Raw genomic sequence first — 21,522 nt, 5'->3', positions numbered from 1 at the left:
CCATGGACAGAGGAGCCTGGCAGGCTACAGTCCATGGGGTTGCAAAGAATGGGACACAATTTAGCGATTAAACAACAACCGCAACATGAGTTGGGGAAAAAGAGAAAAGATGAAGTCAGAAGCCAGGTCGATAAATAAGATTTTATTAATTTTGCTTTAAAATGGGCAGAAAGTTTTACTCAGGACTTGGAGCCAGTGTAAAGAGGGAAACACAAACATACGCGATTATGTCTGGAAGGTAAAGACAAACAGGTTCCCATTCCCAGTAGTGGACCCAGAGAGATCGCCTCTGGTGGGTCCTTAAAAAGTTGAGAAGCCAGAGTTTGAACCCATGCCCCTTGCATTTTTCATCTCTTATCTTTTCCAGAGCTCAGAGAGAGAAGAATTCAACTCTGCCTATGTATACGTTTGATACCAATGGCCCTTAGTTCCTAAACAATTCTGGACTAATGCCATGGTCAGATTATTTCCTGGTGTTCTTTTAAACCTACAACTTGATTTAGATCCCACCAAACTACTTTTTGGACCCTGAACTTTACTGTTTATTTTTTTAAATTCTGTTTTAAGTGAACATTAACATAGAAAGAACCTTCAATAGGCAAAGAGGGGATGAGGGGAAGGCTGGGAAGGAGAAGGAGGGAATTGTTTTATTGCAGTGCCATATAGAGCACAATGTTTAATAACTGAGTGGGTCCCTGTCTCTGCTTCCCCCACCTCCCAGGCAGACTCCCAGCCTCCCTGACTCTCCCTCCTGGCTTTCTCATGACTGGCCTTTCTCCACTAGCCGCTGCCTGGGGGCTATTTTTAACGAGGCAGGTTTCATGAACTGCAAAATACTTTTTAGCCACAAATACTTTTTTTTTAAATTAATTATTTATTTTAATTGGAGGCTAATTACTTTACAATATAGGCACAGATACTTTTACAGAACTCCTTTTACATGATGAGAACTGTGCAAGGCAAAGGGAGTTTTAATACACACTGCATGTGCCGTCAGAAGGTAATGGAAATAGCACTAACTTGTGTGTCAGTTTGGTTAGTTTTTCCCCAGTGTGTTTCCATATCTATAAAGTCGTGTTGATGGTTCTCAGCCTTTCCACGTCTTCTCACATGTTGTGGTGATCATGTATGTGTCTTAACATGATTTGAAGGTGCTTTGGAGGTGGTACAGCCGTGTGCATGAGTGAAAAGTGAAACTGAAGTCGCTCAGTTGTGTCCGACTCTTTGCAACCCCATGGACAGTAGCCTGCACCAGGCTCCTCTGTCCATGGGATTTTCTAGGCCAGAGTACTGGAGTGGGTTGCCATTTCCTTCTCCAGGGAAGCTTCCCGACCCAGGGATCGAACCCAGGTCTCCCACATTGTAGACAGACGCTTTACCATCTGAGCCACCAGGGAAGGTCTGGGTAAATGTGCTCTTACTTCTGAGGAAGATGACCCACTGTCCCTACCTAAAGGGAGTTTTCAGGTTACATGGAGAGTTAGAAGTAGTATCACACGTAAGTAAATGAGCAAACCTAATTTAATACTAACTTACAAGGCACGGCCTAACCTCGTAGCTTGATAAAACATAACGCCTAATAAGTCACTTGTTTTAAAGAATCCTGGCTATTTGCAGAGTGACTGAGACCCAGCCTGAGTGATGATGAAAGTGAAGTGAAAGTGGCAAGACTTAATTGACGAACACTGGCATCTATACTGGGCTTTGCTGGTGGCTCAGATGGTAAAGAATCCGCCTGCAATACAGGAGAACCTGTGTTCGATCCCTGGGTCAGGAAGATCCCCTGGAGAAGAACGTGGCAACCCACTCCAGTATTCTTGCCTGGAGAGTTCCACGGACAGAGGAGCCTGGTGACCATGGAGTTGCAAAGAGTTGGACTCAACTGAGTGACTAACACTTTCACTTTCTTGGCATCTGTACTACTTAAAGGAACAAGATGATAGAATTTTTCGGTTGTTAAGGGGCTTTTCAAGATTATCCAGGCTCTGGAAAATGTCAAATAGCCCTTATTTTTCAGAGTCTTTTATTTTAATCATCATATTTAGGGCGTTGCCCTGTGTGGTCAACTTGAGGGTGACTGTGTTAGTTTAATCAGGAGCATATTCCTGTTAGCCTGGAAGAACAGGTGTTTTTGAGTGGCAGGTCCTTTGTTTTAAGAGCTGCTTTCCCTTTCTTGGAGGCTGTGGGGTTGTCCTATTTGTTGTGCTTCTTAGGTTGGATGGGGAAACTGGGGCCTTGTCTCCCCCCACCCCGGATCTACTTCAGTGCTTCATCATATCTGAACCGAGATGAAAGTTCACTGCCCGGGCTGCCAGCTGGCAGCCTGACCTGGGATCCCAGGGAAGAAGGCTGTGAAGTGGGGCAGTCTTAGTGGAGCGTCTTTGCCGGAGGGGCCTGGCTTCAGAGCATCTCACCTGCGTGCCTTGCACCAGGGGCGAAGGTGGACGCTGGAATGCATCTCTTAGGTGAACTTCATAAGGGCGATGGGAGAGTCTCCTACTTACAGGCATAAAGTTATATAATATTCTGCTTTTGAAATTTCGGCCCCATCTAGGACCGCTGTTCCCAGCTGGGACCCTTCCTCCTCCACAACAACACCCCCCACCCCCCGCCCCTGCCCTTCCCTCCCTCTCCCTGAGATGAATGATGCCACTTGTCAGGGCCTGGGCACTTGTGGCTGAGCTGACAGGACTGGGTCTTCAGCCTGTCCCTGCAGTCCACAAGCCCTGACCAGACTGTCCCTGCCTGGCTGCTGCTGGGGCCCCTGAAGTCCAGCTTCCACTGCTGTCATTTGTAACATGAAGTAAGGAGTCCCTGTTCCCACTGCTTAAGGTCTGAGACAGAGGTTGGATTCAGAAGTGCATGGCACTCAGGAAGAGCAAATGAAGAAGAACATCACTTGGACTTTGTTTTTCACCTTAGGAATATGATCCCTCAAATAAAACAACCACAACCTAAAAACCAGAGCAGTCACCTCCACCCTGGATCTGTAACTTAGATGTTGGGGTTGTCTTGGAACCCAGCTAATTACAACATGCCTACAGGAAAAGCATTTTGAGTCCTGAGCATTGGGCTTCTAAATGAAAGTTTGTGACACAATCATAGCTTATTAAGAGATTATCATTAGCAACTAATGATGATTGAGGCAATAGTCTCATTACTAAAGTAAGGTAATCCTGTGAAACCCTTAGCATAGTCCCTGATATACAGTAACCTTCAGGAGATACCAGCTACTGTTATTCCTAGCACCACTTATTTTTAGGATGGAAAGAGTCACACTTAATAAATGGATGTTCATATGAACGGTCCATTTAAAAAACACGCACAATGAAGACTGATCGATTCCAAACAGATGGAGAAATTAGTAGTAATCCTCCTGCTAGAATACTTGGAAATGCTGGGATTCCCCTGAGGGTGTGACGGGCCCATCCCAAATCAGCTTACACTTTGGTTAGAGACTGCAGTCCTGAACCAGCAACAGTGAGAGTAAATGTCCTGTCTCTGTAGTTTGAGCTCATCCATTGAATGAGCAAACATTTACAGAGCACTGAGTATGGGCCAGGCCCTGGGCTGTGCAGAAAAGGAAGGGATCAGCTAATGGCAAATCCTCTAAGGAGGCTTTAGCACATAGGAGGGATTTTTAAACAAGGAGGGAGCAGTGGATGATAAGTCCAGGAGCAAAGACAGTTTTAAAATTGTGATAGGATACCCTGCAGTCACATCACAGGAGGAAATTGTTTTGTCTTTATTTCCAAACCATAAAGACCATTGTAAAAATAAAACCGCTTCAGACCCTTTGATCCCAGATAACACTCTGTTGGAGCTAATTCACCAGCCTGCTGATAAAGTGTATATGTTGATGAAGCAGCTTAATCCATGCGTCTGGGTCCTGAATACACTCTCACCCAGTGTGCTCCCATTGAAGTCTTGCAGTTAAGGGCCTGGGCCGCTGGGATCCTAATAGAGATCAGGGGACCTGGCCTCTGTTCTCAAGGACACAAGCCAGTGTTGGACCTATGGCAGGACCTGTGTTTGCAAATGGATCACACATGGCTCAGTATCTTTAAGTCGGAATTGGCTGTTTGTAGATTTATAGAGTGGATGTTGCCCTATTTCTCTTTTTTTGCCAAGATGCTTTTCCATCCTGGTTTTCTTGGAAGCGGTTAAATATTCTGCCATCAAGTATCCCTTCCCATGCTTATGTATTCCTGTCCCTGGTTTCCTCAAGGTTTCCATCCTAGGCTGCTAAAGAATTAAAGTCAAGTCGGCGTCTCTGGATGCCTTGAACAGATGTTATAGTGTTTTAAGTCTAAGGATTAAATTTCTGTCTGACTTTATCATTGGATTTTGTTTTATAGATTTTCCTCCTACATCGTTCCTGCATTAACCATTGTACTGCCCTGCCCCTTCTCTCTGTGCACAAATGTTATTAATTTGGGAAAAATACTTAAAGGTTCAAAGGAATTTAATGAGATTTGAATTCTTCTGTGAGCAATTCATCTTTGTTAAAAGGCAGGATATATCATTTCCAAACTACATAGATTTACTCTTAGCTCTCAGATACTCTTAGACAGTTTTTTCATTATTTTCTTATCAGAGTTTTCTTTTCCCTCCCCTGTAGAATGATTTAGCAGTTTATTTCCCCTGATAAGCAACATTCTTCTAACTTAAGAGAATACACTGTATGAAACAGAATTTGATAACAACCTGCACAGACCAGAAAACCATTGATCATGCGGACGGTGTGTGTGTGTCTGTGTGTCTGTGTGAGCTCTCAAGAGCCCCAGCTATTCCTGGCTTCCTTCAAAGTATTTTGGTCTCTCATTTCAGCCACGATTACAAGTTCATCGGAAAATGATGACCGGAGTGGCTCCAGTTTGGAATGGAATAAGGACGGAAGCCTAAGGTTAGGGGTACAGAAGGGAGTGCTCCATGACCGCAGGGCAGATAATTGCTCCCCAGTGGCAGAAGAGGAGCCCCCTGGGCCAGCGGAGAGCGTGCTGCCCAAAGCCGAAGCCTCAGTTGGAGATGGTCCGGTCCCTTATTCTCAGAGCTCCAGCTCGCTAATAATGCCACGGCCCAACTCAGTTGCAGGTAAGGCCACGCCTCTCCCTGGAAGGGTGACCTCGCTGGGTCTGAGGTGCCCACTGCTCACTTTCTTCACGTGGGAATCTAATCCAGACACAAGCCACCCTTGTGATAATGGGTCAGGCACTTAACTTTTGCAGGCCTTACTGTACCTATCTGTAAGCATGAGGGTAAACCCATATGTAAACATAAAGCTGCATTTAATGGTCATTTAGTGACCTTTCCCCTCTAGAATTCTTTAAATTTAATACTTAGACTATATCGGTCTTTGTATATGAGGGAAGAAAGGACCAAAAACTCTGTCCTTGTTTTTTTTTTTTTTTTATTGAAGGATAATGCTTTACATAATTTTTGTTATTTTCTGTCAGATTATTTTAAGCCTGAGTTAATGCAGGATTAACAGCTTGATCAAGGGAAATCATTGTTTAGAATGAGTTTGTTAATATCAGCTCAAAGAATTTCTTTTTTTGTGCCATTCTCCTGAATTTTCATTACAGTTTACTTTTAATTTTTAATTGGAGGATAATTGCTTTACAATGTTGTGTTGGTTTCTGCTGTACAATGTGAATCAGCCAAATGTACGTGTATATCCCCTCCCTCTTGAACCTCCCTTCCACCCACCCCTCAAAAGAATTTCTAATCCAGCTTTCAAACTAATTTTCTATAGTTGAGGCTCATCACATAGATGGGAGATCCAGTTTTATATAATTCAGTTTTAAGGGAGCTCACGGTTTAAAACATGAGCAGCAGAAAAGCAAGTTCTCTCTCAAGGAAATGGAAACAGGCCAGACAGTCATGTCTCAGCAAGATGGGGCAGCTGGAGCTGAGAAGAGAATGTGAAAGGGGTGACTGGTGCTGGCTGACGGGTCAGTGGGCGCTAGTTCACAGTAGGCGGGGAAGGGAACCCTACATCTGAGCTGCTGTGCCTGCTTCAAGGTCCCAGATTTCTAAACTCAGTGCTCTTCTGTTGAATTTAGAAGAGGAACTTGTTTTGATCATTGTTTGTTGCCAATGAGATGCTTACGATTTCTCCTCTGCCAAGGGCTGGACCCAGGATCTCTCTTCCCACATCAAAGGGTTTCTCTGTGACTCTGTACTGCCCCTTTGGGATGGGCCAGGCTACTCTGGTTGTCGCTGGGTGTGTTTCACAGTGGAACTCCGAAGTGGATGATAAATATATGGTCCTAATGGAAGAATTCTGAGACACAACTCTTAATTCACTTTCAAAGCAAGTAAAATGGCCTTGTTCCAGAAAAGGGATTTGGTGTGCCTGCCAGAAGGAAGTACTGAGAGCTTTATGTGTATTGAATGTATTGAACGAGGGTTCTTCCAGAAGGCGGTGTGTCCGCCCACCAGCGTTTCACCATCTACGGCATAATATGTTGCACCCATGGCATTTTAGACCCTTTTTACCTGGATATGATGAAAGGTTCATTTGTATTATCCCAGGACTTCATAGCTGTATTGACTTCAACAAAATGGCAGACTTGTATTCAATTTAATGCAGATATTTTAAAATTAGGAAAGATATTAATAAATTAATTTAACAGTGTTAAAAGGACCCCTTTCGGGTTATGTTTTCTGCTTGATGTTCTTTTATGTGGTTTCCTGCCACGTGAAGTGACAGTGGGTGTGAGCTGAGCATTTCCAGGAGACTGCAGTGATTATAGAACAGGGCTTTCTGATTTCTGCTGTGCTCATTCATTAGCTTCTACGGATGCACTTGAACCGGACCTCCTGTGGAATTGGGAGGGTTTTATCTCTGGGCTTAAGCAGTGACTGCTTAGCTTAATGGGTTTGCTCATTTCTCCCATGTTGCATATTTTATAAACTAAAAGCATATTTTGGAAGGAAATAGGAAAGTGCCTTACATTATAATATCTGCTAACAAGCTAGGAGTCTGGTAGATTCTTCATTGCCTACCCTTTACCCCTAAAGCTGAACTTTAGTTAGGTGGGAATGGTGGAATTCCCCTGGTGGTCTAGTGGCTAAGACTCTTCACTTCTAGTGTAGAGGGGCTGGGTTCCATTCCTGGTCAGGAAACTAGATCGCTCAAACTACAACTAAGAGTTCTCATGCCAAAAAGATCCCTCATGCTGCAACTTAAGATTCGGTGCAGCCAAATAAGTAGATTTTTTTTTAAAGAGAGAATGGCAAGATTTTTCAAATATCATTGAAAAGAATAAAAGACTCATGTTATAGACTATATGCAGTGCTGTTTATCTAGGGATTAGAAGGCAGGTTGCTACAAACAGAGCAGTAGGCAACACTCACCTTACTTCAGTGGTGGAGTGAAGTAAGGTGGGAAGGACCGTATACTGAAATCTCTTGAAAGTGTTTGCATGTCAAGATCCATGTAAACACAGAGAAACTGCCGTTTGATAGGAAAGGTGTTTTGGTATGTGAAACAGAATAAGGACTAAGCAAGGAAAAGAAAGGTGATGCCAGCTTCCCTAAGGGACATAGTTTCCCTGAGGGGTGAGGATATGGAAACAAGTTCCAAAGGCTGCCTGCCTTTACTGTCAATAAGCCTGTTAACACAGAACTGGAGCTGTTGCTTCATTCTTAACTGTCTCATACAGTGGAATTTTTTGGTCAAAGGTTATAAAAGTAAGTTGGCTAGGTTTGGTGATTGTTTTGCTATACAGAGATTTTCTTTGGCAAAGCATTTATTGAAGTGGAATTGATTTAGAAAGCTGCAGTCTGGTTATTATTGTATATGCCACATCAAAATACATAACACAGACACTATTCCTTCATTCAAAAGCAGAATGAGAAGCCTTTAAAATGATGTCTTGGATAATCCAGAAGTTGGATAATTGAGCTCTACCTTTTTGGACTACTGTTTGTTTTTTTTTTTTTTTTTTCTTTTTTCTTTTGAAATACTTTCTAAGTGAATCACAGAACACTGTTTAGTTTAGGAAACCAACAAGCAGAATTACCAGCCAGTTTTCTTGAGAATCTAACTGGTAATTGCCTTGGACTTAATGGCACTTACCTTTGATAGGTTAATCCATGGTGTTTTAATAGATGTTCCCTTTGCTGAGCTTAGACAAGTCTCCCTCTGCTTCTCCATCTACCCATTCCACCCCCACCTCCTTTTCCCACCAAAAAACCCTCTTTCCTGCAGCATCTTAAAATGTACTTCTCACTCAGATGTTAGACACAATGTATGTATGCCATGAGTGTATAATTAATTTAATTGTAGAGGTATTAGCAGTAGATTTATTGCAGCATGAAATTATTGCTTTCCCTCTGATTTTTCTGGGCCCTGAATAGTTCAGGCTTTTGAAAGCATTCATTGTTTAAATACCAGAAGTGAGCTAATTTTTGTAGCGTCTGAGAATTCCTAGGGGTGTGTGAAAGGACAGCATGTTGTCGTCCTAGGGTGTCGCCTGGGCGTGGGACTGAACACCTGCACGGCACGGCCGCCCCTCTCCCATCACTCTCAGTGCCTGTGATGACTCTCTATACAGTGGAGGGAGCCAGCAGCTGGTGGCTTGCAGCCCTGATGAGCAGCGGTCCATTTCGAAGCAACGTGTTCATGTTTAGCATAGACCTCTGGAGTTGCTGGGCCACTCTGTTCCCTACTTTGGAACTGAAACTGTAGTCACTGAAAATCTGCAAAGAGGTATTTGAAACCTCCTATCTCCTGCCTCTGTGTCAGACTTGGGCTTTTTTGCAGTCCTTTTGTTGAAGCACTCTTTATAGTCTCTTCTTCTTAAGCCTTGGGTTGTCAAAAAGTTCTGAACTGAATGTCATGTTTTAAGGGGTCAGGATAAGAAGGTAAGTAGAAAGCCTTTGGAGGTTATAGGCATCTCTGTGCCCTCTGGGGTTGAGGCAGCAGGTCAGACAGTCTGGGCTCTCCCAGCTCTGAACCGAACCAGCCTGTGGCCAGAATATAGCTGGGGTTACTCGTTCTGTCTCAGCCTTCAACATGTAAGTGTGTTCGCAAGGAGGTGTGCCGAAGAGGGGTCATTTGCAGAGCCCCGAGTCAGAGTCCCAGGTCCCAGGTGGGAGCCTGGAAATGCGTTCTAAGCAGTGTGACTATAGGGAGTCAGGGCCATGGGTGTGGTCCCACTGGCCATCTGGGGAGTTTCCTGTGCCCTGGTTGTGAAGGACCTGGAGAGAAGCTAGATGTTGCCTTGGAGTCCCAAACCTTAGGCTCACTTGGAAGTCCTGCATAGGGAATTAGCTGTATCCTTCTAAGAGGAAAGATTTGTGTGGAGTATTGACGTCCTGTGTGCAGCACGTGTGAACAGGCTGTGGATATGCACTGAAGAAGCGTCAGTGTGTGCTGCCGTAGGGTCGAGCTGTCTGATGTTTCTCCGTGGCCTGGGACATTGAGCAGGGCCAGCTGGCCTCTGGAGACTGCAGCAGAGCGGATGCACTGTCACAGGGCCGGGCCATGAGCCTCCCATGTGCCTGCTGAGTGGAGGAGTGAGAGGAGCTAGTGCCAAAAGTGCGGAAGAAAAGGACCGAGGCCTTAGGAGGGGCAGTAGGAAGGACCCAGACCAGGCAGATGGTGCTGGCCGGTGGTCGGCTGCTGCATCCGAGCCCATGGGGTAGCCAGAGGGTTTTCAGCAAGCAGATGGCCCTGACTTCTGTCCTTCGAAATTCTGTCACACTGATGATCTCACCACTCTTAGAAGCTTTAGCCCTGGAAATAGGATCTCCCTCTCCCTCATTGTTCCCCCTCAAGTGATGTCTGTATCTCTGTAAGATAATCATATGTCTAGGATCATCATTATTTTTATAATGGGCTCCTTAACCCCCAAACCAGATTGGGTTTGATTTTATGTAGATTTTTTTCATTGTGACCTAGAATATATAAATAGGAGAAGGTTCCTTTTTTAAGATGGAAACATGAACTGTGTATTTGCTTTAAAAATTTGCTAAGATGTAACAAAATTATTTTGTACCGATTATTTTTATAATTCACCTTATATGTGCTTGACTAGATCTGTAAAACTTTTTTAACATGTAACTGTGTGCTATGACTCTTACTTATTTGATCAGAGGAAAATGTGATTCCTTATTTTTAGAATTGAAAAAATACATAAAAATAATATAGTATAATATATAATCTATAATATATACATAAAAATTTGAAGCTTTCTGTTTAAGTCCACTTGGTTACTTTTACTGCCAAGAGCTGACTTTTAGGGTTCTGAGCCCTGGGGAATTGTCCATGCAGAAGGTGCTCACCTAGTTAGCAAAGCTGGAATTCTAGTGACAGCGTAAGACTCTCTCGAGCTGCAGAGATGAAAAGTCACTGTGCTGTGTGTTTGCAGTCAGTACTGAAGCTTTACTGAGTTTCACTTGATTCAGGTTTCTTCTAAAAATTTCTGGTGAGGTCTCTCTCTTTCCTGGAGTAATGGAGATTCTGGCAACTGTATCAACATGACTTTGGCTCAAGAATGAGGAGCTCTTGGTTTTGTCCACTTCTTAATTAACAACACTGACAGAAAAACTAATGGGGGTAGGCAAACCAAACCAAAGTCAGTCTGAAGTAAATTTTGTTGAAAGCCTGAAATGAATGGCTTTGTAATTTATAATTTTTTGTAGTTTGGGTATGATATTAAACTCAACTTTGAAGAGACTAAACTTTGGTTTGATATTACAGCAACGAGCTCAACCAAATTGGAAGACCTGAGTTATTTGGATGGACAGAGAAATGCTCCCCTTCGGACGTCAATTAGATTACCGTGGCACAATACGGCTGGAGGTAGGGCACAGGAAGTTAAAGGTATTTATTTATCTTTGCATCTGCTGTGATTATGGGTGTGATGAGCTCATTCAGTAAACATGGAAAGTCTGTGGTAACCAGCATTCAAGCCAGCTGTTTTTAAAACATGATATGAAGTGTATGTGTGCAAGAAGTTTGTATCTCTAAGGTGTGCTAGGAAACTGTCCTTAAGAGTTTTGGAGCCTCTTCCTTACGTTATGTAATTAACTTGCTTCTGGAGTTGAAAAATTATTCTTCAGTATGTTATTTTGAAGTGAAGGGTTATCACTCACTAGAGTTTTTGGTCACCAACAAAGAATCAGCTTTGTTACGGTTCCTTAGGCTCTGTGGGCCACCTCCTGCTTCTGGCTGAAGTGCACAGCTGAATGGCCAAAAATCTCACAATAAGGGTCAAAGTATTACCACACCCCGATAAGAGCTGGGACACTGTCTTCGGGGGAAATGCATTTCTATTTTTTCCTACAGAAGTGGAAGAAACAGGTCTTAAGTACTATTTCAAATAAACTGATGAGACATCATCTGGCTCCTTCATCACTTTCTCTAATCCTCTGTGTATCTATCTTGAGTCATGTGAATAACTTAAAAGTATGAAAGGGCTAGAGTCATTTTAATAGGACCCTTTGTAAGACCAATAAGGTATGATAAATGAGGTATTAGGAAGTATTATCGGAGAAGGCGAAGGCACCCCACTCCAGTACTCTTGCCTGGAAAATCCTATGGACGGAGGAGCCTGGTGGGCTGCCGTCTATGGGGTCGCACAGAGTCGGACACGACTCAAGTGACTTAGCAGCAGCAGCAGCAGCAGCAGCAGCAGGAAGTATTATAAGAACCATGCTTTAAATACTTGCAGATAGATCCCTTGTATTGTAAAACCATACCAGCAACGATAAACTGAGTTTTTTAGTGTATAAAATTATGACACTCTTCTAAAATAATGATCTTTTTTTTTTCCCCCCCAAAGCACGATTTGCTCCCTACAAGCCACAAGACATTTTGTTGAAACCATTATTGTTTGAAGTACCAAGCATAACCACAGACTCTGTGTTTGTGGGAAGGGATTGGCTCTTTCACCAGATAGAAGAAAACTTGAGGAACACAGAACTGACAGAAAACAGAGGCGCGGTGGTTGTTGGAAACGTGGGCTTTGGGAAGACAGCTATCATTTCTAAGTTGGTGGCACTGAGCTGCCATGGAAGCCGCATGAGGCAGATCGCTTCCAACAGCCCCAGCTCATCAACGAAAAGTATGTCCGTGTTTAACTGCTGGTCCCGTTTATTGCATGAATATAAGAAAGGTGGAGGGAATTGCTGTCTGGATAGACGTAAATTCCCGGTTTTCCTCATGTTCCAGCTGCTGTGTCAGGTTTGTGACCACGTGCTGGAGAATTCTCTGTCTTTCACAGTCTTCTGTAGGTGTGACCTGGGGTGAGGCCAGCCCTCCCTCGTGTTCTCCCAGCTCTCAGGCCCGTCACCCTCCTGATGTGGGCAGTGAGGCCTGATCAGCTGCTCTGAGGAGTTCAGGGTCCTAAAATTCAGGATTAGTCTTCTGGCAGAAGAAGCCAGAAGGAGTCTGTGCGGAATTCTTTTGGATCCTGTTTTTCACAGCCTTTGTCTTCTATGCTGGACTTACCAAAATTAAAAAAAACTAACTTCAACTGGGAAGGAGTGGCAAATTTGACAACCCACAGCTTATTTTATGTGTAATAAAACAAAGTGTTTCTAACAGGGTGAACAGGAACAGGGAGCCAGGAAAGATTTTTTTTTTAACCAAAAATAATGAAGCCAGGAACAGCGGTTCTCCTGGGAGGGCACCTGGGTAGTGGGAGACAGGGCTGAGAGGGAGCCTGTATTCCCATTTGGGCCTTTGCGTTTGGTACCACGTTCACTCATTAGCTGTTAAAATACTCTCCGGGTCCAACCAAGAAGTATGTTCAGCATCCCACACTATCCTTGTAAATAATGAAACTGGTCTCTTCACTGCAGCTGCGGATTCCTCCCAGGATGTTCCTTTCACTCCACTGCTTTCACCAAGTTCTTCTACAAGTGGTCCTGGTGTGGCTAAATCCCCCCCAGTGTCTGGGTCTGATGCTTCTGAGAACCAGAGACCACGAGAGGATGCCGTGAAATACCTGGCTTCTAAGGTAACCGGCTCCTGCTCTATGGGAGCCTCCCATAGAGAGAGATTTGCTAGTGTGGCTTTTGAGAAATGAATTTAAAAATGGATCTTAACATGGAGACAAGAGTTGCTTAACTTGAAAATACAGCTTTTGATAAAATTGTGATGGAGTACTTCAAATAAAAGGTACTCATGAAAATTAATATCTTAGGACACTGGCAGTGGACTTTTATTCATCTTAAATGATGAATTGAAAGAGTTCCTCAAAGCCGTCATAGATATCATTGCACTCACCACAAACCCACTCTTGTAAGCACATGCCCTCCTTCATTTTTCATTTGGTATAAAAGCAGGAGGTTGGGAGCCTTTACTGTGCCCCTGGTATCCTTCCCCACCTGCACTCTGTTGCTAGGGCCCTTGGTTACAAGTGTCTTTCTGTCAGAGGTTTCTTGTGATGTTGTAAAGAGACTTGGCTGACTTTCCCTTCCTAGGACCTGATCATCAGGGTCCTTCTGAAATTTTCAATCTGCTCAACAACCAGCACAGGTTCATAAGCTGCCCTCCTGCACAGCAGCAGTTACCACTCCCATTCCTCGTGAGCCACTTGGGTCTCCCAGGGCAGAAGGGGCGTGAGCTGGTGATGCTGGAGAACCACCACAGGTGGACAGTGGTGAGAAGCAACTGTGAGGAGCCCCCTCGGGTGAGGTTGGTGCAGGGGAACTGAAACGAATGTTCCCCAGCCCCAGATCCTGCTCCTTGCTTCTGCTTTCCCGATGAAGGCTATTCCTCACCCAGCCTGGACAGTCCCAACACCCTGACCACTGATTTGAGGCAGTCCTCTGGCCATGTACGGGTGATCTGAGGTGAGGGATATGGTGCAGACTTCACAGCCACCCTGTGACAGTGGTTTTTAAAACCAGTTTGGGACCCACAATAAGAAATACATGTGATACTCAACACCTGGTGTTCACACACATCATCACACACACAACTGAAGCAAAAACATTATATACTTATTCTTACATCTATAAAGTTCACTGTATTAAATTTAAAAAAAAAAAAGGCTTTATGGCTCCAAATTGATTTCATGCCCCACTCTTGGATTGCCAGACTTCCTATTATCAAACACCATGCTAGGCGGACTGCGGTGCTGGGTCACTGGTAGTTTGCACAAGCTCACAGGTCCCCATGCGTTGCTGCTAAGCTCTGTCCAGTTGAGAAGGGAAGAGCAGGTCTCTTCCCTCTGAGTGTCCATGATGCGTGTTCAGTTGCTTCAGTCGTGTCCGACTCTTTGTGACCCCATGGACTGTAGCCCACTGTATTCTCCAAGCAAGAATACTAGAGTGGGTTGCCATTTCCTTCTCCAGTGTCCATGATAGATGTAATCAAAAACAGAAGTCACGTGGGTTCCAAATTGGCCACACCTGTCTTGCCACCTGCTTTGTGAGAGTCTGTAGACCTGGAATCAGACCTGAGATCTTCCATTGACTGACTGTCTCCCTGGCAGGGCATTAACCTGTGTCTGCTGCCCTCAGATCTGATCCATAGCCAGTGGTTCTTGTCCTGCCTCTGCAGGGCTTGTAGGGCTGAGCGGGACAGCAGTGACACAGACCCTTCTGAAAAACATAAAGCACTTTACATGAATGTGTTTTGACCTTTTTCACCTTCCTTACCTTGTACTTAGGGCTTCCCTGGTGGCTTAGTGGTAACGAACCCTCCTGCCAATGCAGGAGACACAGGTTCGATCCCTGGATCAGAAACATCCCCTGGAGAAAGGAAATGGCAACCCGGTATTCTTGCCCGGGAAGTCTCATGGACAGAGGAGCCTTGTGGGCCACCATCCATGGGGTCGCAAGAGAGTCAGACACGACTTTGCGACTAAACCACCACCACCGCCACCAGCTTGTGCTTACATTCCTCCATTCATCCTCATTGGGAAAGTCGCATATTTTTCATTTGTCTGCAGTATGCCCCCCACTCTCAAGACAGAGCCACATCTGGCACTTGCCTTGGGGGTCTCTCTAATGAATAGCCTGCTGCCACTTCAAATCCATCCCAACAAAAAGGATCCTCTCAGCGCTTGGGCAGGAGCCTCCCTTCTCCTGTGTGTCCCTTCACATGATAGGCAGGATTTTGGTAGTGTCTGCTGTTGATCCTTCAAACAGTGCTGCTGTTGAACTTCTCCATGGTGTTGCTGGAAGTGTGGGGAGGAGGCTGAGGGCCTGAGCCGGGCTGCCTTCCCTCTTGCCACCAAGAGGAAGCAGCAGTGACTTGACAGCCTGGCTTTCATTGCCACCAATTTTATCTGCTTTTTAGATGCTGGAAATGAGTTTCCCAAGGAGATGCTGCTCTTTTTTAAAACAGACGTGTACCGACTATGGTACTAGTGGATATCAAGACTGTCCAGATGGCTCGAAATTGTTTTAAGCCAGAGTAGACCTTTCATTTCCTGAAATTCTTTTATATTCAACACAGAGGGAGTAATTTGTGGGGATCTTAGGGGCAGTCAAGACAGACAGACAGCTACAACTTAAAGTCTGCCTAGAATTCAGCAAACTTGAGCATTCCTTCCAAAGTGGAGGAATGACTGAATCCATTAAGCTAAATGATGACTCAGTCCTGGGGTATAGAAGGAAGGCGTCTTGTTAGAGAATGGGAGCACCGCATCCCGTTGGAGAGCGTGGAGGGAGCCGTGTGGAGAGGACGGCGATGCTGACGGCTCTGCTTCCCCGCAGGTCGTGGCCTACCACTACTGCCAGGCCGACAACACCTACACGTGCCTGGTGCCCGAGTTCGTGCACAGCATCGCGGCCCTGCTCTGCCGGTCCCACCAGCTGGCCGCCTACCGGGACCTGCTGATAAGGGAGCCCCAGCTCCAGAGCATGCTGAGCCTCAGGTCCTGTGTGCAGGACCCGGTGGCCGCCTTCAAGCGGGGCGTGCTGGAGCCGCTCACGAGCCTGAGAAACGGTACCTCCCAGCGGCCAGCCATGTCCTCCCCCTCCCTGGGATGGTCCTCAGATTGGGGGTGGGCGTCTGCTCGGCCCTGGGGGAGGGAGCAAAGTGGGCACAGGGAGGATGTAGGGGTGCATGTCTCCTCCCCTTCCTCAGAATCCTCTGTCCAGGGCCCTACCTTGTCCCCCTCCAAATAGTGTCCTTAAAAATGGAATACCTCCAGTAAGGATTAGCTCCCCAGTTGAACATTTCCAAAGTAGCTAATTTGTAACCAGAGGTTATTTAGATGACTTGCTCCCTAGAAACTGCTGCCTGCATATTTTGCACTCAGCAGGAAGGGAGTACATTGGTAGTACGTTGATTGTTTGGGGAACTTGCCAGCATGTTTTTTCCAGGGTCCTCTGTTCCCTGGTGGCTCAGATGCTAAATCTGCTTGCAGTGCAGAAGACCTGGGTTCGATCCCTGGGTTGGGAAGATCTGGAGAAGGGAATAGCAACCCACTCAAGTACTCTTGCCTGGAGAATCCCATGGACAGAGGAGCCTGGTGGGCTACAGTCCATAGGGTCACAAAGAGTTGGACATAACTGAACGGACACACTTTCACTGTTCAGTTGAAGCTAAAGTCATTTCTTGAAGTGGCCATTTGGGTTTTTTTGCCCTTGACCGTCTCAGTAGGGGCATTAGTGATATTCTGAGCCTTTGTCTATTCATCCTTCCTGCCCCTTGCTCCTTACCTTTTGAGCTAGTCTACCTGTCTCCATAGCACTTCTGCCATTTGGCGCCAGGGAGAGGGGAGTGAAGCAGATAGGCCATCGCTGCTCCTCATCGCCGGGCAGGAAGCTGGCACCAAGTGAATAGAAAGCTAGGTTCAGGCTTGGAGGTTTCTGTGTAGCAGAGTTCTCGCCTCCACTGGCTGTGTGCCTTCGGTGGGATGCTCTGACCTTCCAGGGTCAGCTTGCCCTCCCAGAGTCCATCAGGGGAGCTCTGTGGGGCGGGGTGGGGTCAGGACCTAGAGTCTTTTGCAGGTTTGATCTCAGTGCGTGCTGGCTGTCTTTGCTGTCACTCACTCCAGTGACAGGAGTTCTTGAAGAGCTAACTGTAATCATGCACGTGGGTGAGATCCTGCTAATGCATGTGATGCTGAATGTTTCTGAAAACTGTTTGGTGGAAATTGATCTTCTTTTGGCTCTGCACTCTGGTTTTCATTACAAATTTAATAGAAAATATGCTTCTGTGAAAACCACTTATTCTGCCATATGTAAACCTTTTTAGTTTTCCCAAACACTTTAAATTGTGCATTAAAATACCCTGGGTGGTGCTCTCTTATAGAAATGTATAATTTCTTAATTTAAAAAAATCATTTTATCTTTTAGAGCAGAAAATTCCTGAAGAAGAATACATTATTTTGATAGATGGCTTAAATGAAGCTGAGTTTCATAAACCTGATTATGGAGATACGCTTTCTTCCTTTATTACCAAGATTATTTCTAAATTCCCTGCTTGGTTGAAGTTGATTGTGACTGTAAGAGCCAATTTCCAGGTAAAAAAAGAATTCTCAAATCTCTTTCCAAGACCCTATGCCCCAATTTTGCAATTTTTATAATTATAATTTTAGGTTAACATTAACAACCTAAACTGTTGTAAATCATTTAGCTGCTGAATTGAAAAGTGTATTAGAACTTTGAAATATTAGTGTACAGAGCCCTAAACAGGCAAAGCTCTAACCTTTTTACCCCCAAGGCACGTTTGTCAAGGTGTCAGGTAAGTTCCCTACTTTGATTAAGCTACACTGGTGCTTCCAAAACGGAAGTGTCTCGCCCCAGTTCATCGCAGCGCAGTTTGCAGGGCTGTTGTAGGGGCCTGGCCAATAAGCCTACTAGGATTTCAAGTTATTCTTGCTGGTAGTTATTTGTATGGGTTTGCAGTGAATTTTTTTCTTTTTTTCGATGAAGAGATAAGGGAGAGATAAAGGAGGAAGATTTTTAAAGCCAATTCTGAAAAAAAGGTCCAGTTTTTCCTAAAACTTAAACATGAGATAACACTTGCAGCAAAATGAAGAGTGTATGTGTTTTTCTCTTCCTCAGCTGTCCCCTCATTTGAACTCTGTAATGACATCTTAACAACCATTGACTCCTTGCATCTACCCCTATCCATTTTTAGTAATGATGCAAGACATGGATTTTTATTTTTTTCCCTTTTTGGATGATATTTATTTAAAAATAGCATTTGGGTCCTTCTTTTCCTCTTTAAAAGTAGAATTGGACCTCATTTGCACTTGCGTTTGTTTTTATAGACCTTTGATCATACACTTTTCAGTCACTTTTCACACAGCGGGCAGAGTGTGGCAGTCAGCAGCACGGGAGCAGGAATCCTGTGCTCTGCATTCGAGCTGTGTTGAGTTTTCACAGGCTCAGTTAGCATCATTGTGGGGTAACAGTCCTCAGCCTGCCTCCTACAGCTGTCGCATTCAGTGAGGACATGCTACGGAAATGATGGTGGGACGTTTAAACAAAAAAAAGACAAAATTCACCTCTCCTGTTAAGCGTCACCTGTGGGATGGCAAAGGGATGGGGTGTCTGGAGCTGGTAATGTTCTGTCTCCCTGCTGGTCCCACAGGTGTAATTGGCCTTGAGAAAGTGAATGACACCATGCAATTAGGATTTGTGCATCTCTGTATATCACACTGCAATTTAAAAGTTTACCAAAAAAAAAAAACAAAACCTAACAACAACAAAAAAATAGTGGGCTGTATGCAAGTCTAACAGCTTCATTACAGCAGTCCCGGGGCCCAGCCTGGGGGCGGTTTCCAATGCCCTGGCTGGGAATCTTGACGCACGGTGAAGAACGCCTCTGATCCCAGTGTCTGGCCATGGCCTTAGATGTGCAGAGGTGGTGGGTGTCTGTGCTTGTTGAATCACCAGTTGCACAGTGTAAAGATTATGGGTGTATCAGGTCACCTGGGGTCTCAGTGCCCCTTTGCTGGTGCAGCCAGGTTGTCACTGTCAGCTCAAGGCTCTTCCATCTCACTTGGCTCCACATCCTCGGATAAGGGCCTCAGGAAAGCCTTTTCTGATTTAATCTCGCATCAGGCATTTCTTTCACATAAGCTTTTTATCTTCAATTTATCCTATTACATGTTTTAAGATAAAACAATGAGTCCCTGTAATCCATGAAAATCCTCCTTGAAAGAAAACTCGGGGATCTGGTTTGAAGTGCAGCTGACATGAAAAAGAAATCTCCTTGGAGTGACACTGTGGGGCCCTGTTCCTTTGCAGGAAATCGTCAGCCAGCTGCCATTTGTCAAGCTGTCCTTGGATGACTTTCCGGACAATAAGGACATCCACAGTGACCTGCACGCCTACGTCCAGCACAGGGTCCACAGCAGCCAGGACATCCTCAGCAACATCTCGCTGAACGGCAAGGCTGATGCTGCCCTCATCGGCAAAGTGAGCAGCCACTTGGTTCTGCGGAGCCTCGGCTCCTACCTGTACCTCAAGCTCACCTTGGACCTCTTCCAAAGGGGACACCTGGTCATCAAGAGCGCCAGCTACAAGGTGGTGCCTGTGTCTCTTTCCGAGCTCTACCTGCTGCAGTGCAACATGAAGTTCATGACCCAGTCTGCTTTCGAGAGAGCACTTCCCATTTTAAACGTGGCCCTGGCATCCCTCCACCCCATGACGGATGAGCAGATATTCCAGGCGATCAATGCCGGCCATGTCCAAGGGGAGCAGGGCTGGGAGGACTTCCAGCAGAGGATGGATGCCCTCTCCTGCTTCCTCATCAAGCGGCGAGACAAAACCCGCATGTTCTGCCACCCATCCTTCAGGGAGTGGCTCGTGTGGAGAGCAGATGGCGAGAACACAGCCTTCCTGTGTGAACCCAGGTATGACGGGCCGCTTACCCAGCAGCTCTGTGCAGGAAGCCTGATGCCTGGCTGGTGAAGGGATCACAAACACGATTCATGTTATTTTGCAGAAAGACAACACAGCATGAATGATACAGTGCAAGCCGCTCAGTCCTGCCCAGTTCTTTGTGACCATATGGACTGTAGCCCGCCAGGCTTCTCTGTCCATGGGATTCTCCAGGCAAGACTACTGGAGTGGGTTGCCAATCCCTTCTCCAGGGGATCTTCCCGACACAGGGATTGAACCTGGGTCTCCTGAGTTGCAGGCAGATTCTTTACTGTCTGAACCACCAGGGAAGCCTTCAAACAAAAACTTCCTTCTTTTTTTTTTTTAAAACTTTTTATTTTGTATTGGGGTATAGTCAGTTAACCAGCTTCCCAGGTGGCACTATTGGTAAAGAATCTGCCTGCCAATGCGGGAGACATGGGTTCAATCCCTGGATTGGGAAGATCCCCTGGAGAAGGGAATCAACTCACTCCAGTATTCTTGCCTGGAGAATTCCATGGACAGAGGAGCCTGGCGGGCTATAGTCTGTGGAGTCATAAAGAGTCAAACACAACTGAGCGCATAACCAATTAACAGTGTTGTGGTCATTTCAGGTGGACAGTGGAGGGACCCAGCCTTATACATACATGTATCCATTCTCCCCAAACCTCCCTCCCATTCAGGCTGCCACATCACGTTGAGTAGAGTTCCATGTGAAAGCTTCCTTCCTTTAATTGCTAGTATTGTAGGACTCCTTAGTACATCTGGATGAAGGAGAAGCTGGTGGTGCCCGGGCGGTATTTCTTTGTGATTCTCTTCTAGGTCCCAGTGCCCTCTCTCAGGGACACGTGCAGGAGAGTGTGGGACCAGCTGCAGGGAACAGCTGGCTTCCCTCAAGCCTGTTCACGGCTCCGTTCCTTTGCGGGGGTGGGAATCTGCAGACTGCCTCTCAGTGCCGTTCTGCTACCTCTTGAGCTTGTGGCGTCTCGTCCCGGGGATCTGATGCATCTGTGGCCCCAGAGGGGAACGCAGCCATCACTTCCGGCCACCTCATTTTGTACTTGTGTCCTGCAGGGATAGCAGATTGGGGTTTGGGGTTGGGAGGAATCGGGTTCAGAGTTCAGGTGCCTCATTTGGCGGTGGGCGGCTGCATCCGAGGAGTCAGAGGTCCACTGAGGCTTTGTAGCAGAGCTGGGCCAGGACACAGCTCTCCCCACTGTCCAGGGGAGGAGGTAGGCGGGAAGCCTGCCCACCCTGCAGCGTGGTGTTAGTCAGGGTGAGAGACTGAGGAATTTGAAGCGCAAATGTTCTTGGATAAGGGTGGGTTCACTTCCAGCATCATTGCTCCTGCCTTCTCTGATTCGGAATTGCTCCCGGCCCTGTGTAAGAGGTCTAACAAGCTTCTCAGCTGTCTCCCTTGGGCTGCCCTGGCCGTTTAATCCAATGCTAAGGCCTGGACATGAAATGAATAAGCACTTGTGAGCCACGTAATCCATTTCTCCCATGAATATTTTTTTAATTTATTGAGTTTTAAGTGGAGGATAATTGCTTTACAATATTGTGTTTATTTCTGCTATACATCAGCATGAATCAGCTGTAGGTATACATATGTCCCTTCCCTCTGGAACCTCCCTCCCACCTCCCACCCCACCCCACCCCTCTAGGTTGTCGCAGAGCACCTGATTTGAGCTTTCTGTGTCACACAGTAAATTCCCACTGGTTATCTAT

At 45.7% G+C, this 21,522-nt stretch overlaps 1 protein-coding gene across 10 annotated transcripts in view; it reads left to right on the top strand.

The window, feature by feature from the left end:
• The window catches only part of TANC1 (tetratricopeptide repeat, ankyrin repeat and coiled-coil containing 1), a 253,872-nt gene that overhangs the window by 183,990 nt on the left and 48,360 nt on the right, over positions 1–21,522 (top strand). For 6 of the 10 annotated variants that reach the window (XM_055572465.1, XM_055572470.1, XM_055572467.1 and 3 more), the window contains 7 exons: positions 4,831–5,094; positions 10,715–10,837; positions 11,799–12,080; positions 12,820–12,977; positions 15,688–15,919; positions 17,278–17,444; positions 19,180–19,787. In XM_055572465.1, the coding sequence (XP_055428440.1) occupies positions 4,831–5,094; positions 10,715–10,837; positions 11,799–12,080; positions 12,820–12,977; positions 15,688–15,919; positions 17,278–17,444; positions 19,180–19,787 (1,834 nt within the window). The remainder of the gene's footprint in view (positions 1–4,830; positions 5,095–10,714; positions 10,838–11,798; positions 12,081–12,819; positions 12,978–15,687; positions 15,920–17,277; positions 17,445–19,179; positions 19,788–21,522) is intronic. The other 4 variants (XM_055572469.1, XM_055572468.1, XM_055572473.1 and 1 more) reach the window with 2 other exon arrangements.

The sequence above is a fragment of the Bubalus kerabau genome, chromosome 3 (assembly GCF_029407905.1).
Source record: "Bubalus kerabau isolate K-KA32 ecotype Philippines breed swamp buffalo chromosome 3, PCC_UOA_SB_1v2, whole genome shotgun sequence".
NCBI classification, from domain to species: Eukaryota; Metazoa; Chordata; class Mammalia; order Artiodactyla; family Bovidae; genus Bubalus; species Bubalus kerabau.
The sequence above is the reverse complement of the archived record's forward strand: the minus strand, read 5'-3'. Positions and strand labels throughout refer to the sequence as shown.